The sequence below is a fragment of the Gadus macrocephalus genome, chromosome 2 (assembly GCF_031168955.1).
Source record: "Gadus macrocephalus chromosome 2, ASM3116895v1".
Lineage (NCBI taxonomy): Eukaryota > Metazoa > Chordata > Actinopteri > Gadiformes > Gadidae > Gadus > Gadus macrocephalus.
The window spans coordinates 2685297-2700774 of NC_082383.1; the positions used below are offsets into that span (position 1 = coordinate 2685297).

General features: G+C 50.2%; 3 protein-coding genes across 3 annotated transcripts in view; 1 reads left to right on the forward strand and 2 right to left on the reverse strand.

Moving 5' to 3' along the window:
- Nucleotides 1-15478, reverse strand: part of LOC132471572 (myosin regulatory light chain 2, skeletal muscle) — a 261626-nt gene that overhangs the window by 95141 nt on the left and 151007 nt on the right. The gene's annotated exons all lie outside the window — the stretch shown is intronic.
- Nucleotides 375-4010, reverse strand: LOC132471080 (perforin-1-like). Its single transcript, XM_060070103.1, has 5 exons — nucleotides 3610-4010; nucleotides 2803-3373; nucleotides 2385-2523; nucleotides 1999-2213; nucleotides 375-1668 (listed from the first exon to the last, which is right to left on the reverse strand). The coding sequence occupies exons 2-5, from the start codon at nucleotides 3327-3329 to the stop codon at nucleotides 786-788; spliced, it is 1764 nt and encodes a 587-aa protein (XP_059926086.1). The 5' UTR covers nucleotides 3330-3373; nucleotides 3610-4010; the 3' UTR covers nucleotides 375-785.
- Nucleotides 6303-11458, forward strand: paqr4a (progestin and adipoQ receptor family member IVa). Its single transcript, XM_060070510.1, has 3 exons — nucleotides 6303-7737; nucleotides 9505-9723; nucleotides 10925-11458. The coding sequence occupies exons 1-3, from the start codon at nucleotides 7464-7466 to the stop codon at nucleotides 11353-11355; spliced, it is 924 nt and encodes a 307-aa protein (XP_059926493.1). The 5' UTR covers nucleotides 6303-7463; the 3' UTR covers nucleotides 11356-11458.

A 15478-nucleotide genomic window follows, 5' to 3' on the forward strand; every position in this document is an offset into this window, starting at 1 on the left:
TCAAAAACAGATATTTATGTATAGAGCTTCATATATGCCAGTGATAGTCTTATAGCCTAGTTACAATTGTAACAGCCTGACATAATAATAATAATAATAATAATAATAATAATATAATTAAATAATTAAGTTTCAGTGTAACTGAAGCATTTGTTTCGGTCGCTGTGCAGTGTTCCAAGAATAGCATAGATATATATATTTTGACCCGATGATCGACCATCTGTCCGCGATGAAGTCAACGTGCGTCCTTCGTTCTACTCAAGGGTTTTAAAAGTATCTAGCGCAGACAGAAAGTACCAACCATTTCCTTCATTCATCAAGACCACCACAGTTTCCACCAGCTCAATACAAAATAAAAACCGAAACAAGGATGATGAGCCACACGCTTTATTCAAGCAGAATATAACACTCTGAATTGGTGGTACAAGCATGGCTAAAAGCCAAAAGACATGCTGGTTTGTGATGCAGTAGCCGACGATTAAACCATTCTATTACAAACAAGGGTTGTATTGTTGACGCTGTGGTTGGAGCAGGTGCTGCAGTTAACATAGCAGGAAGTAATAGGATAAAAACATACACAAGTAATGTCATCTACAAATAAATATTCAATAATTGTTTATATCACGAACATTAATATAGATAAATAATCAATTGCAATTGAAAATGTGCGGTTGCGAACATTTCCGTTCGTTATCTTGTTTACGCATTGCCTTTACAACACCATCAGCCTGCCGTAACTATTGGCTGGAGGTGAAATCACGCACAATACTTCGGCGTGTCACACCTCACGGTACCGGGAAAAACGGCAAAGCAGGGGAGGCGGCACTCTGGTTCCCGTGGCGCCCAGGCACCGCGAGAAACACCCCGTTCTCCTTCAGCAAGGCCTGGGGCACGCGCTGGCTGTGGCGCGACACGAACGCCTTCTGCAGCTGCTGGCTCATCGGGGAGGCTTTGTACTCCATGCAGTCGGCTCCTCCCAGACTGGGCGCGCACCTCACCTCCCACTTGAAGTACAGCCGGCCATGGTTCAGGGCGCACACCTCCTCCGTCACGCCCTGGCCCACCAACTTCTCACAGTTCCCCAGAAGGTCGTCGTTCCAGCCGTTGTCCTGATCCCACACCTCGAGGCGCAGGGTCCGGCCGGCGGACAGGTCCTGGTCGCCCAGGTCGAAGACGCTGCCCCATGTCGGGTTGTTGTTGTTGAGCCACACGGGGGTTTGTCTCTTGACCGTCCCGGCGAATGTGATCTTCACGAAGCCGTCAGTGGAGGTTGTGCTGTCCCCCCACAGCCCGGTGGCCTTCTGGACGGTGATCAGCACGCGGGCCATGCCCCGGCGCGAGGGGCAGCAGTCGGGGGTCACGGCCGGGTCGCCCTGGCAGCTGCAGGCGCAGGGCTCGCTCTGGGAGCGCCTGGCACCGGCCTTGCAGCGCTCTGAGCAGTTCCTCATCAGGGCCCTCTCCAGGATGTAGTGCGAGATGGCCGTACGCAGGTGCTTGCGCTTCTCTCCCTTGGCGGGAAGCAGCTCCTGCAGGGCGTTCAGGGAGTAGGACACAAGGTTGGGGAGCCGGGGCACAGAGTCCAGCCAGGCTTTGTAGGCGGAGGGGTCCTTGTCCGCGGAGAAGAGTAGCTCCGGTTCCCTGGTCTCTCCTCCTTCTACCTCGGTGAACCTTTAGGGGAGAAAGGTATGTTTGAAAATGTAGATGTTAAATAGACTGCATTTTTACGGCGCTCTTCTAACCAGTGGCCACTCAAAGCGCTTTACAACATTGCCAAACATTCACCCATTCATACACACATTCACAGACCAAACCAGTTCTCCTAACCAGCCTGTTAGGAGAAGTTAGGGTGAGTTGTCTTGCTTAGAGAGACCGCAACACTCCGGGAGCCGGGGATCGAACTGGCAACCTTCCGGTTACCAGCCAAACCGCTCTACCTCAAATAGTTATATTAGGAGTCAGACTCCACAAGAATCCCGACGTGTAGCACAGAGGCCTTACCTGTCGTTGAACATGCTGGAGAAACTGGACTTGCTGTCAGATTTCTGGATGTCCTTCTTGCAGTGCTTCGCTTCAGATTTCAAACTTGCGACGCCGATGCTTACAGCGGCCTCGGCCTCCAGGCACATGGCCACCTCCTCCGCACTGAGGCCCTGCAGGCTGGCCAGGCACTGCCTGATGCTGGTCACTGACTTCACACTCCCGCCCAGTTTCACCTGTCAACAGGTCGGGAGGAACAGTGGCCCAATCAGAACGCATGGTGGCATCATCGGATAACATTAAAGAATAATATGGTAATCCATTTTAGGGAGCTAATGACGAATATATATTTGCAAGAGGATTAATTCATGGCCTCCTAATTCAAAAGGCGATAGTCCTATCTTTACCTGAGTGATGTAATGGGTGCCGTAGGTGTCGATCAGTTTGTAGAAGCGCTGCTTGTTTTCAGGGGAGAAGGTCTTGGGAAGGTCTTTCAGCGCTGCGTAGAACTCCTTGTGTAACCTCGGCTTGTGTACGACCCGAAAGCTGTCCCCCGTCGGTAACAAAAACATCAACGTCATCAGCAGTGAATCAATATTGAATCGAGCAAGAAGACAGCCAGCACGTCGGGAGCAGTCAGGGTGAGGTCTCTTGCTCGGGGACCCCTAGACACTCACGCTAGGAGGAGCCAGGGATCGAAGTAGCAACCTTCCAGTTACCAGCCAACCTGCTCAACCTCCTTAGACAAATGCCCCCCCCCCCCCAATAAAATGGGAGAAAGGAGTGCAGAGAAAGGTGTCTTCACGTGTGTTCATTTGACCATACCTGTAGTACTCGCAGGAGATGCTTTGACTGGTGAAGCTGAATTTGTCGCTCTTAGTCTTCTCCATGGAGTATTCGGCCAGTTTGGAATCGGTCCCGGCCAGCATCAAGGAGGCTTTTGTGTCCTCCTTTGCAAAATCCAGATTCACCTTCCAGTTGTTTGTCACTGAGGAAGAGCTGGAGGTGACCAGGGCCTCGCTGGACCGGTACGTGCTGCTGGACAGCTTCATCTTGCATGATTGGTTGGGCCTCCAGTCCGTCACCGAAAGGGGCAGCTTCTGCTTCTTGCCCTCCAAGAAGGGGTTGGGGCACAGGGTGCACGTTTTGTCCTTGTGCTCCCAGAGTTTCAAGTCAATGACAAAGGCCCCTTTGCGGGCCATCTTGGTGATGTCGAAGCCTTCCCCTGCCAGGTTGATTCCCGGGGGGAAGTCTGCGTTCTTGCACTGGCTGGCTGTCCCTGCCAGGCATGACTGATGGCTGCACTGGAGCAGAGACAGCAGGAGACCGATGCGGAGGCAGTTGTTGGACATACTGTGCGTCCGTATGCTCGCAGATTTGACCGCTTTGGTTTATCCTGAAAGACGATGAGAGTAATTGTTATAGGAATACAAATATTAATTCATCAAGATGATGGCTTTAGAACGTACATTACTGTCTGAAAAAGGTTCCCCTGATTAATTTCATAAAGCAAATAGTTATACACCACCAGTTACATAGTTATTCACCATCAGTGAGAGGTAAAAACAAAATCACAAATAATCGTAATCAAATCTTAACAAAATGCAAGAACAGGCAGAATACTTGACCCACTGGTTTCCAACCTGTTGTTCCCCCCTCCTTCGACGTGAAAAGAAGTGCAGAAGCACGGTTCGCACCCTTGTTTAATACTTCACGAGCAACCCACTGTTGACGAGTGTGTGGGTATGAGGTGTCCGCGGTCTGGGGGAGAGAGGAAAACGGAATTCACACTTGATAACAAGGGGAGGGGCTTGTGGTTCCTTTGACGGGGCTGCGACAAAACAATGCAACCCAAAAGGCAGTTGTTTGTTGGCCTTCCATTTCGACTGTCGAGTCAGCTCTCGTTTCTGTCAGTACGTTTACATGCAAAGCCTAAACCGATTGAAGCCATAGTTCGACTATGCTCCTCAATTGTACAACTGCAATTGTCTGAGTATATGGCGGTTAGAAAATTGATTCATTGGCGGAAGCATGTCATGCCCCGGTACGATAGGCGGCGCTCTACCCGTTTCAACTAGTGGTAATAGAACCTCTTTACGTCACCAGCAACAACAAACTCAGCAACATTCGAGAAAGATGTTTTCAGTAGACAGCTGTCAGTTCACTTCGGGTCCATGTCATTATCCGACGCTACATTGTTCCGCGAAAAAGTCCGCAAACGACCAAGAGGTCGGAACAATGGAGCGTCGGAGAAATGACATGGACCCGAAGTGAACTGACAGCCAGCGGCGGTTCTACATCCAGTTACGGGACTCTCTAACGCCTCTGTCCGTTGACTGATCCCCATTGACTCTGAATGGGGACGGACGCGCAATGCATTGTGGATCCGTGCGCTGAAGGCTCCGTCAAAAAGTTGAAAAATGTTAAACTTTTTCGGTAGCGACGGATCCGTCATCCAATCAGAACACGTATGCAAATGTAAGCACTGTGACACTACTCGGGCTCTGACGACCCTGGAAACCTCCCCCATCCGTCAGCCACGCCTTCTGAGTCCTTTGACTGACGGTGAAGTGGGCACGAGGCGTAAATCGACGCCACTTCGCCCGGGGCGGGACTTTACGTCCTACGTCACTCGCTATGGGTGTGCATATGTGCGCGTAGCCGTCACTCGCGATGGGTGTGCATGTGAGAAAGGTTTTGGCTTTTAGTGTCTATGGGTTGGTAATAACGGTTCTGATGATTTTTCTGATGGAAAAGTGGTCTTTTATTTCCATAATCTTTGTTCAGTGAACGCATAAACCCGTTTGTTAGTTAGCAGTTAAACAAAATGCGATCTCTTTGTTTACAGTTACCAACGACCAACGTTTAAAGACTGATGATTGGGGGTTCGATTCCATAGTGATGCAAGGTTTTTTCTTTCATTTTGGACTGCACACACATCGCGAGTGACGGATACGTGCACAATGTACACACATCAATGTCTTTACAATTCCTAGGCAACCGAAGATTAAAAGATTGTCTAGTGGTTAACTCTTGAATCACATGTACTAAGACCTGATGGGTTAGTGGTCAGAGAACAACTCATTGACGCGGGGATAAGGGGTTCGATTCCTTAATGAAGCTAGCTTTTTTCTTTCATATTGGACTGGATGTTTGCATGCTATTTTGTGTAACTTGTAGTTTATGATGATGAAATGTTACGGTAAGGGTAAGATAGTGTTTTTGCAACACAATATTTCTTACAATAACACAAAGTCCAAAGTTTTGATGACTCCAGTAGGAAACTTAAGATACCTAGAGAAATGCGTGAGTGCTCACAAAACATCAACAAGTCAGCAGTGTGGTCCAGGGTGATCATTTCTGATATACAGTACAAAAGCTGAAACTATTAGCCAGGAGTGGGAAAGATGCAGACGCAGACATGGGAAGCAATAAGACACACCAACACACAGTTGCCTGTTGCAAAATGGTTCACAGTTTAATATAAATAGTTAGGGTTAGCTAGGGATTTTTTTCGAAGAACAGAGAACAGTCCAAACTGTGCACCCCACTGCCGAGAAATATAGCCTATCATCACAGACTGTAGGAATGTCACCCACCCTCCATCGCGAACGACACTGACGCTCATAATCCGGTAGTGCAAGGAAGTTCGTGCACACTGCACACCCATAGCGAGTGACGTAGGACGTAAAGTCCCGCCTCGGGCGAAGTGGCGTCGATTTTGAGAGTCCCATCCAGTTACGCCACCTGTTGGTATAATATGTCCCCTTTAAATAAATCGCCATTTCTCCTTTTCCGACGGCGACAACCATAAACATATAAAGAAATAATTAAATATTTATACTTAAGGAAGAAATAAGGATTATTTATGTCTATGGCGACAACAACACGATTACCGTCTCCTTCGACTTTCGGCTCACGGGGCCCGGCTTTACGATCTCGAGCATGTGCAGAACGCGAACTCCGATATGCGATACGATGCTGGTATGCAGGTAGAAAGCCGACAATGAACGAGTTATAGGTGTTCTTATCCGACTTCGCTTGTCCGTTCATGTACCGAATTCTGTGGTGTTTTATGCATTTTAAAAGTCCTGTTGAGGTCTTAATAGTTAATTTAGCCTATGACTCTGCATGTAAATTACAAGGCCTAATAATGAATACGTATGTTTTAGTCTTACTGAAGCATTTGTTTCGTTCGCTGTGCAGTGGTCCAAGAAAAGTATATATATATATTGCTGCAAACTAAACATAACCCTAATTTAGGCGCAGTGGACGTATGGGAGAGAGCGCGTCGCCAGAGGCTGCGTGAAGGGTGCAAGCAGGCGGGCAGGGAGGGGGCATCACAACACGAGTGGCGTGATCCGGGCCGAGTACATCCCCGTGGCGGTCTCCTCATTGAACCTCTTCCATTCGCCAGCCCGCTCCCTCCGCAGCCTCTCCCGTCAGGAGAGCCACACCACGTCACAGCCTCCGGTGGTGTCGCTCCCACACCGCGCCGTCTCCACAGCGCTGCGGGCTCCTGGTACCGAAAGGCCGGGTCCGAGACGGGATATGTTCTGGAAATAAATACACAATGGAAACAGTGGTGGGAGGCAGTCTATCGTTTTATTTTTTTATCGGATAGCACCCTTGACTTTGAGGATATTACATAGACCGATCCATCAGGCATTGTCTGGAATCTGCCGGCTCAAATCTCAGCCTCGGCGCTCAGCGAGGGCATGCCCAGGACGGCTGCTGCTAGCCGGCTGCTACCGCTAGCACCGCCCGGTCACCCCGACCGCCGCCGCCCGGTCGTCCGTCCCAGCATCAAAGCAACTGGTCTTGCCCGCGTTGTTTAGCCCACAGACACAATCCGGATCTGGATATGAACACACGACCACGGATCGTTCTCAAGGCAGAGCGGTCTTCTTGACCTCCACTCGCAGACCAACGAGCAAGACCGACACTGCTGGCATCCAGAGAGAAGGGTTATTCAACACTTGTATGCAGCATCAGTGTGAGGGGTGGGTGATCGGAGGCAGGTAGCACGCTGTTAACCCCGGAACCCCCCCCCCAACCCCTCTCCCCTCCCCAACCCCTCTCCCCTCTCTCCCTCCCCGGCTGGGCACTTGCATGGATCCGCGGGATGATCCTGCAGCCATCGATGGACGTGTCCGGGTCTCTGCCCGTTTGGCTCATTTGGTTTGCTAAACACCCCCCGGCTTTTCCTTCGCTTATAAAGACCACTGATGCTCGATGCCAAATGTGATGACCCTCACGGACCCGCACCATGCACGGGGTTGGCCGTGTTTTCGTCGACCCCCGCGGATGACACGCGTGCGGTTCTCCGACTCGACCAGCGGCCAGCGAGCGACGCCGTCGCCGGGCAGCGGTGACCACGCAGCGGTGTCGGAGGGCTCCCCCGACCGCTAGCCCCGCACCGTAGCCCCACAGCGGGCTATGTGGCTAACTGCACAATACAAACACATCGGTCACCGGCAGCACCAATGGTGCCCAGTACGTTTTTAATCGCAATATTCCTCCTGAATTTGTATATAGGTGTACAGTCTTTTTTCTACGTGTTTTGGGGCATCGTTTTGACCGTGATGGTCGCCATGGCGTTCCTGAGCGGACCCAGGCTGTTGGACTGGGCCAGCTCTCCTCCCCACCTGCAGTTCAACAGATACGTCCTCACCGGGTACCGGCCGGTCTCCTCACTGCCCGAGTGCGTGAGGAGTCTGTTTTACCTCCACAATGAGTTGGGGAACATCTACACTCACGGTGAGTGCCCGGCCTGCTGATGGGAGTTCATGATGTTAGAGGGGAAAGGCTTCTTTTTTGGTTCATTACACCTATAATAACACATAGATAACACTGATATAATTGTAATAGTTATATTTAAAAAGAACTCAGTAAAGATCATGATCATATGTTTGTGTGTTTATTTGTGCTTGTTTGTGTTTGATTTTGCCTTGTTGACTTTTGAAAAGATGGCTTAGATACACACTTGTAAACCGTGGTCGAGATTTCAACATGTTGACCTGCCACAGCCCGAGCAATCTTTGTTACACTAAGACTGTATGCAAATGCACTCACTGAGTAGAAGGGCAAAAAGGGGAAAGTAAGTCTGCATGGGGACTGTGCTCATGCTGTAACCCAGGCTGCCCCACTCCAAATGAGTCCCAAAATACCCTTCCAGCCCTCCTAGACCCCCAACACCCAGCCCCAAGCACCACTAGGCCCCCAAGCCCCCCCCCCACACACCCAACACAAGCCCATGGCAGCATGCAAGGAGCTTGTGAATGACTTGGCCGAGACCCCTGTGGAGAATCTCTGTCCGGGACAACAGCTGTGTGTGTGTGTGTGTGTGTGCGTGTGTGTGTGTGTGCGTGTGTGTGTGGGGCTTGGAGGGGGGGGGGGGGGGGGGGGGGGGGGGGGGGGGGGCCGGGGTCGTGCAGACAATACTTAAAATAGATAGATGTGTTGGATGGCATGAACAGTTTCACCTGGCTGGCGGAGAAAAAAAAAGAACAATGACATTGGGTTGACGGGGCGCTGCAGGAGAGGAGGCCCAGGTGGGGATGCGGCGGTGTCTATGGACACATGGTCATGTGCGTGTGTGTTTTTGTTTTTTTTCTCGCCCCGTCGTGTCGTATTTTCAAGGACCCTATTTTGCACGCCAAGCACTAAGTCCGTGCCCGCACACGCACGACTCACGGGAGCGCGGCTGCTTTATGTTATGTGGGCATTAGCGGCTCCACCGAAAGCTGTGTCTCATTATCAGAGACACGCCCACACACACACACACACACACACACACACACACACACACACACACACACACACACCCACTGAGCAGTGTGGGGATGTTCTTATCATTTATCTATTCCGCCGTTTATTATGCATGCATACATGTTAACCGGGGTACTGTACAACGGACAAAGAAAGTTCCATTAAAGCCTCTGTAAAGGAATCCACAACATATCTGTAACCGGAGCGAATGATTTGAAAGGCGCTGCACCTCAGCGCATTAGGCGCTCGGTGATAGACGCGCCAAGTTGCAATCGAAACCAGCAGCAGTCAGGACACACAGGTCATCATCTATCCATTCAGACCTGTGTGTGAGTTTCTGGTACTTAAGGATAACATTAGCCGGACTTGGACCTTGGCCGCTCGTTTCTAAGCCTCCTTTCTAAGAGACATAGCGCAAACATGGCTGATTAGGGGACTGTGTCATTCAAACCTCAGTACCACTGAGGCCACTGTGTGCCCATCACCTAACCATGCTGCTTTCATATGGCATAATAATCAATAACGTTTTAGTGAAACCAAAAGTGTCACTTTACAACTCAAATTCTTCAGGACCTTTACCCTACCCCTGTCTCGATCTCTCCTTCCATCAGTCACACGCAAACTCCCTATTTCCCTTGGAAAGGCATACAAAAATGACACCGGCTAGACAGTCTTGAATAGGCAAATTGCAAACAGTAAAAGCAGACGTCTCTCTGCCTCTCTCTCTCTCTCTCTCTCTCTCCCTCCTCTCCGCAGGCATCCCACTGGTGTGCTTCCTGGTGCTCATGCCCCTAAACATCCCCTGGTCTCAGATCAGTGTCACCTGGCTGGGCGTGGTCCACTTCCTGGCCTGCCTCTCGCCCCAGCTGGGCTCGGTGGTCTACCACCTCTTCATGAACCACGAGGGCGGCGAGCCTGTCTACCACACCCTGCTGAAGCTGGACATGTGTGGGATATGTATGATCAACACACTGGGTACGCTGCCTGGCTCTCCGTCCGTCTACGTTGAAGTTTAGGGCCTTAAGCAGACGCTTTTGTCTAAAGCGACTTACAATGGATGCATTTGTCAGAAGAAGTAGAAACGACGATATATCTCTGTGGGTACAGTAAGGGTGTTCATAGAAACCAAGTGCCAAGCCCTTACAATCGCTAGGTTAACACATTCCCCGTACACAACAAAGACAGCTCAGATAAGAGGCTACACGATGCTCAGTACTATTTTAAAGTGCCAGGATGTACAACGTACAATAAGTGATTAAGAGGGGGGGGGGGGGGGTAAGGGGGGTTGCTATGCAGAGTCTAGGTGAACTCTGAAGTGAGTCTTGAGTCTTTGGCGGCAGCTGTGACGGAATCTACGGTCCGGAGCCCCAGCACGCTTTAGACTTTTAGTAGATGAACTTAGACATGAGAGATGTGGCTTGTGTTATTTCCCTAACCCTGATGAGGTCAGGGATATAATATACAAAGAAGCACACTCACCGCATCCTACAACATATGAAAATGAACCGGGCCCATTCGCAAAATGCAAATGAAAGATCTAGGGATTTGTGAGGAAATATTTTGCTGGTTCGAGCATAGGTTTACCGGGCTGCTGTACCCTCTGCTTCTATGCTTCATGGTTAAATGGTCTCACTGCCCCTGGGTGGAGGCCAAATGTGACGGGAGACATTATCTGTGTGTCACATCTTCAGACTCGTTCAGGTTCCTCAGTACAGTCCAATCGGAAAGAGGTTGAGCCGGATTAAAGAAAATATCCGTGCTGCCAGTTCATTAGAAAAAGCTATTTCGAAAGAGACATGACATGAATTCCTTAGCATGGAAGGGTTAGCAAGTAAGGGTGAGGCATCTTGCTCAAGGACTGCTGTTCGGGTTTGAACCCAGAACATTACAACAGAGAGCCAAATACCCTTATCACCACCCAGCTGATCCTGCTATCTTGCCAGTCTCAGGAAAGGGGAGCTTCTGGGCAAAGGCTTGCACGAAAAGCCTTTCGGATGAAAAACCCAAATCCCTCAAACCATGGAGCTAGCATTATTTTGAGGTATTTCTTTATCTTACTGTGAGTTGACTTTTGATTCTCTCTCTCTCTCTCTCTCTCTCTCTCTCTCTCTCTCTCTCTCTCTCTCTCTCTCTCTCTCTCTCTCTCCCTCCCCCCCCTCCCCCACTCCTCCCCCAGGTGCCCTCCCCATCGTGTACAGCACGCTGCTGTGCTACCCCTTCACGCGCACCCTCGCGCTGATCACCTACATCGTGCTCTCCAGCTACGCCATCTACTGCGCCGTCACGGCCAGCAGCAGCGTGCGCCGCCTGCGGTCCTTCGCCTGGCAGCTGCTCTTTCGCTTCACCTTCTTCCTGCTGCGCTGGGCGGGCGTGGGCGGCGGCAGCCCCACCTCGCTGCGCCACTTCCTCACCATGGACGCGCTGGCCGTGCTGGGCGGGATCATCAACATCACGCGCATCCCCGAGCGCTTCAGCCCCGGCCTCTTCGACTACTGGTGCAACAGCCACCAGATCATGCACGTGTTGGTGGTGGGCTCCATCCTGTACCTGCACTGGGGCGTGCTGGACGACCTGCTGTGGATCAACAGCTACCACTGTCCGGACTGACTGGGGGCTGAGCCCCCGCCCCCCTCTGAATCCCCTCTGACGGAGGCGGGGGGGCCAGGGATTTAAACAGACCTCTGGGAAGGGAGGGGGGGAGGGAGGGGAGGGAGGGAGGGAGGGAGGGAGGGAGGGGGGAGTTGCATTGGGGGACTGATGCTGACTGTGGCTGCTGTCTGGACCAGAGAACGTGGGACTGGTGGGGGTCACACCTGGAGGGAGGGGGTCACACCTGGAGGGAGGGGGTCACACCTGGAGGGAGGGGTCGCACCTGGAGGGAGGGGCCACACCGCTGAGCGACGGAGGATGTGTCCCCCACCGGAGGCGCGCAGGCGTTGAATGTTCATATCTCGTTCCCCCTTTGTGTGTGTGTGTGTTGGCGGGCGTGTGCGCCCTTGTGTGTGTGTGTGTGTGTGTGTTCCACGTACGTCCATTCAGTAACCCCCTTGCCTTGCCACGGAGGTGAGCAGCCTTGCTCACACACAGGAACACCCCTCCCTGTATGCTGCATATAAAAGTATACAAACACAAGCACACATACTACCCTGTCGTATACAAGAGTTACGGAGATTAACCACAGCAGTAGCTTGAGTATCAGGTTCTCTCAAGCCATTACACAGGCTCACTATACAGCTGTGTTTAGCGTAGAGGAGGGACTACGAGAGACAAAGAGCCTTCACTTTAGTTTTGCATTGATAAGTAGTTGGCATGGATGACTTAGAGGAAGCATGACCAAATAATATCATGTTGTTTTTTTTTACAAAGGGGAACTGCTATCGCTCTCAGAAGTCTCTTGTGCTACTACTACCTATGCATCATATCTAGAAACACACACGGAGACGCGCACACACACAGCCACACACACACACACACACACACACACACACACAAAGACACGCAACACCGTCCTAAGGTCCATGCTCCATGCCGCCAGTGGGTATTGCACAAAGCACTCCTAGACTCGACGTTGTGAGGTCACTTGGAACTACTTGAGTTTTCCTTTATTTATTTGAATAAGTGCTGCTTGCACGAGCCGTCCTTCTGTGGTATAAGTTCATTCCTGCCGAGACCACACCCGCCTCTGTAATGTATATCCACTGTGGAGAAGCTCTTCCCCTCGGTTCGATGACGTAAGCCGAACCGGGGGCGCGGCGCTTCATTTCCTGGCCTGCGAGGGCGGTTTTCTTTTGTTTGTTTGTTTCCCTCCTATGCGAGGTGTATCCCGCTAATCGAGAGTATCGCCTCTATGGTGTTTGCACACCTGAACACGTGCCAGTACAAACAAAGGCAGTTTGATGAGGAAATGGATTTCCTCCCCCCCCTCCCCCCCAAGTGAGGGAAGGGCTTTGAAACCCACGGGACATAATGGGAACGCTAACCTGTCCTACCGCATACCGCCGTGGATCAAACCAGACCAACCTTGGTGCCAGCGCCCCAGGTGCCATCACAGGCGCGGCAGGGAAACTAGACGGCATTCTTCCTTTCAATGTTTTCTTTTGACAGCACAATACAATATCTGGTGTGGCCAGTTTGGCCAGCAAACACAAATACTCAATCCATCATTCTTTGGCATTGGAAAAAGAAAAGGAAACATATGAATCATCCCAGAACAACCAGAACATGAATTAGGCATTGGCATTCGGCTATAAAGCTCATTAATGGCGACAGTCTCACAGGGTAGTGAGTGCCCAGCGCCGACCTAAAACATTCACACATTTTATTAAAAAGATTAAAAAGAGGTAACTCATTTCTTTAATTTTTAATCAATACAATTTCTTCTTTTTATCAATGGTTGGTTATACAGTTCTACTAGACTTTCAACGGCCAATGGCAACAATGGTGTGTGGTCTTTTGAGGGCTGGGTTTGCCTGGGGTGGAAATACAGGTTCTGTAGGAAGATGTTGAGCGAGTCAAACTTAGAACTCGGGTCAGGCCGGGGCACAATTACAATTCCAGCAGCGCTGCTAAAACTGGCTCCGTCTACCGTCTGATGTAGACCACACTATTACATTCATTGTAAAGATTTATTTAATAATTGTTATTTAATAATTGATGAAAGTGAATGAGGATTATGATGGTTCAGTGTTTGTTTTTAACTATGTGTGTTTTTTTTTGCCATCCGCAATAGATGAAGCTATATCATTTGCCATACACATTAGATGAAGCTGTATCATGTTTTATTTGTAAATGATGACACTTGGCCCGGTTTATTTAGCCCCTTGAGGCCCTATCCTCAAGATGCCATTTTTTGCACCATCCTCCGTTGCAGGGGATTAGTTTCTCCACGTTTTGCCCCGGGGGGATGGAGGGGAGGGCAGCCGACCTGTCCATGACTGGAGGCTAGCGTCAGTTCAAACAGTCCAGAATGAGCTGGACTGCTTTTCAACAAGGAACCAAACGCGTTTTGCTGAGGCTGTCCTTAAACACACTTAGTGTTTTGTTTCACCCCTTTTTAAGCAGACATGAGTGAACCCCTACACTCCCCCCACCATCCCCCACCCCTGATTTGCGTTGTTTTTCCGGATCGATTCTGTGTTTTGAGGCGCGATGGCTCACTAATGAAATGGTTTGCTCTGTCCAGTCCTGCTATACCGAGGCACTGCTACGAGTGCGGGCACTGTTAGGCTACTGTCATATGTGTTTGTGGTCACCTTTTCTTTTTTGTTGTTGTTGTTGAGCATTTCTCAGCAACGTTTGCACCAAGGTTTGACACCTCCAACACCCTGACACCGTGTGGTGATGTGTCATGTCCTCTCCCAGACCCACTCTCTACGTGAGAAAGGGCCTGAGAATGGTATCTCACAAGCACACACTCGCCCACAGAAACACCCGCCCGCACACACGCACACGCATTAATTATTAGTAAGTTTCGCTTTGCAAGCGGAGATCAGTGTGCACGGGAACCACTGGGTCCCACTGGCCCAGCGATCACCGTTTGTTGATAATCGATCACCATTAGTCATAGATTAGTTACACATTCACGGTATTCCAAAGGGCTTTAGGTCAAAGAAGTGAAAGGTAACATACTAAACCGCATTTAAAGTCTGTATATTGAATTGTAACCCGATGTATGTAGAGGATACACATCCAGCGTAAACTATAATCCAAGACAATACGTCCTATTTTCTTTGACGCAGTACGGCGAGGGGAACAATACGCCTGAGAACGCACACCTGCTCTCATGTGCGTCTGAGGATTCTGAGTGACCCCTGTCTGACTAACTAATCCAACCATGTGTGGGTGTCACTACCAGGCAGGGTAACCATGAGAACGGTTACCCCTCGGCGGGCCCTTGTGCGTACCCTTCGACTGCAAAGGGATATCTATGCATTTTTTCAGATGTAAATAAAGTAGACCTGTGTGTTTGTACGATGGGTGTTGCCGGTTTATGGGGGGTGGGGGGGAGGGGGGGGTATAGAGTGGTGGGCCTTGGTGGTGGTGGTGGTGGTGGTGGGGAGTGGAGGATGTGTGTGTGTGTAAATGGGGGGGGGGGGGGGGGGGCGGTTGTACAGCTTAATCTCTACATCTTGGGTCTCCCATTCTCAGGGTGCCATAACAGTAGCTGTACTAGATCTTTTTTTTGGGGGGGGGGGGGGGGTCCCGTCTGTCCCGTCTGTCCCGTCTGACCCGTCTGACCCGTCTGACCCGTCTGTCCATTATGGACTAGTCTAGTCCATTATGGACTAAAGGGTTCACATGGTGGCTGTCTGGGTGCGCTTTGGGGGACATCCATGGTCTGCTTCAAACTGCTCTGTTGTTCTTATTGTTTTCATCATTTATTTTTGTTTGACGCAGAGTTCGGGCCGTGTGAACGAGGGGGATTATTTGTGTTGTAGTTGTGCCGAAGGCCTGTTTTTTTTCCAGAAGAGGAGCTAATGGCCAGTAAATTGGTCTCTGTCCGTGTATGTTCAATGATATATATATATCTATATCTATATAGATATAGAAATGACATGATGTTTGACTACATTGCTAACAAAATAGATTTTTTAATTGAACAGCTGCCGGATAGTCTGTTAATCAATATTTATAACGTGATTAACATATTGTATATCAACGATTATTATTACTGTAACTGTGGGGGATTGTGGCACTGATGTTGTTCCTGGTCCGACCTGTACAGACAACA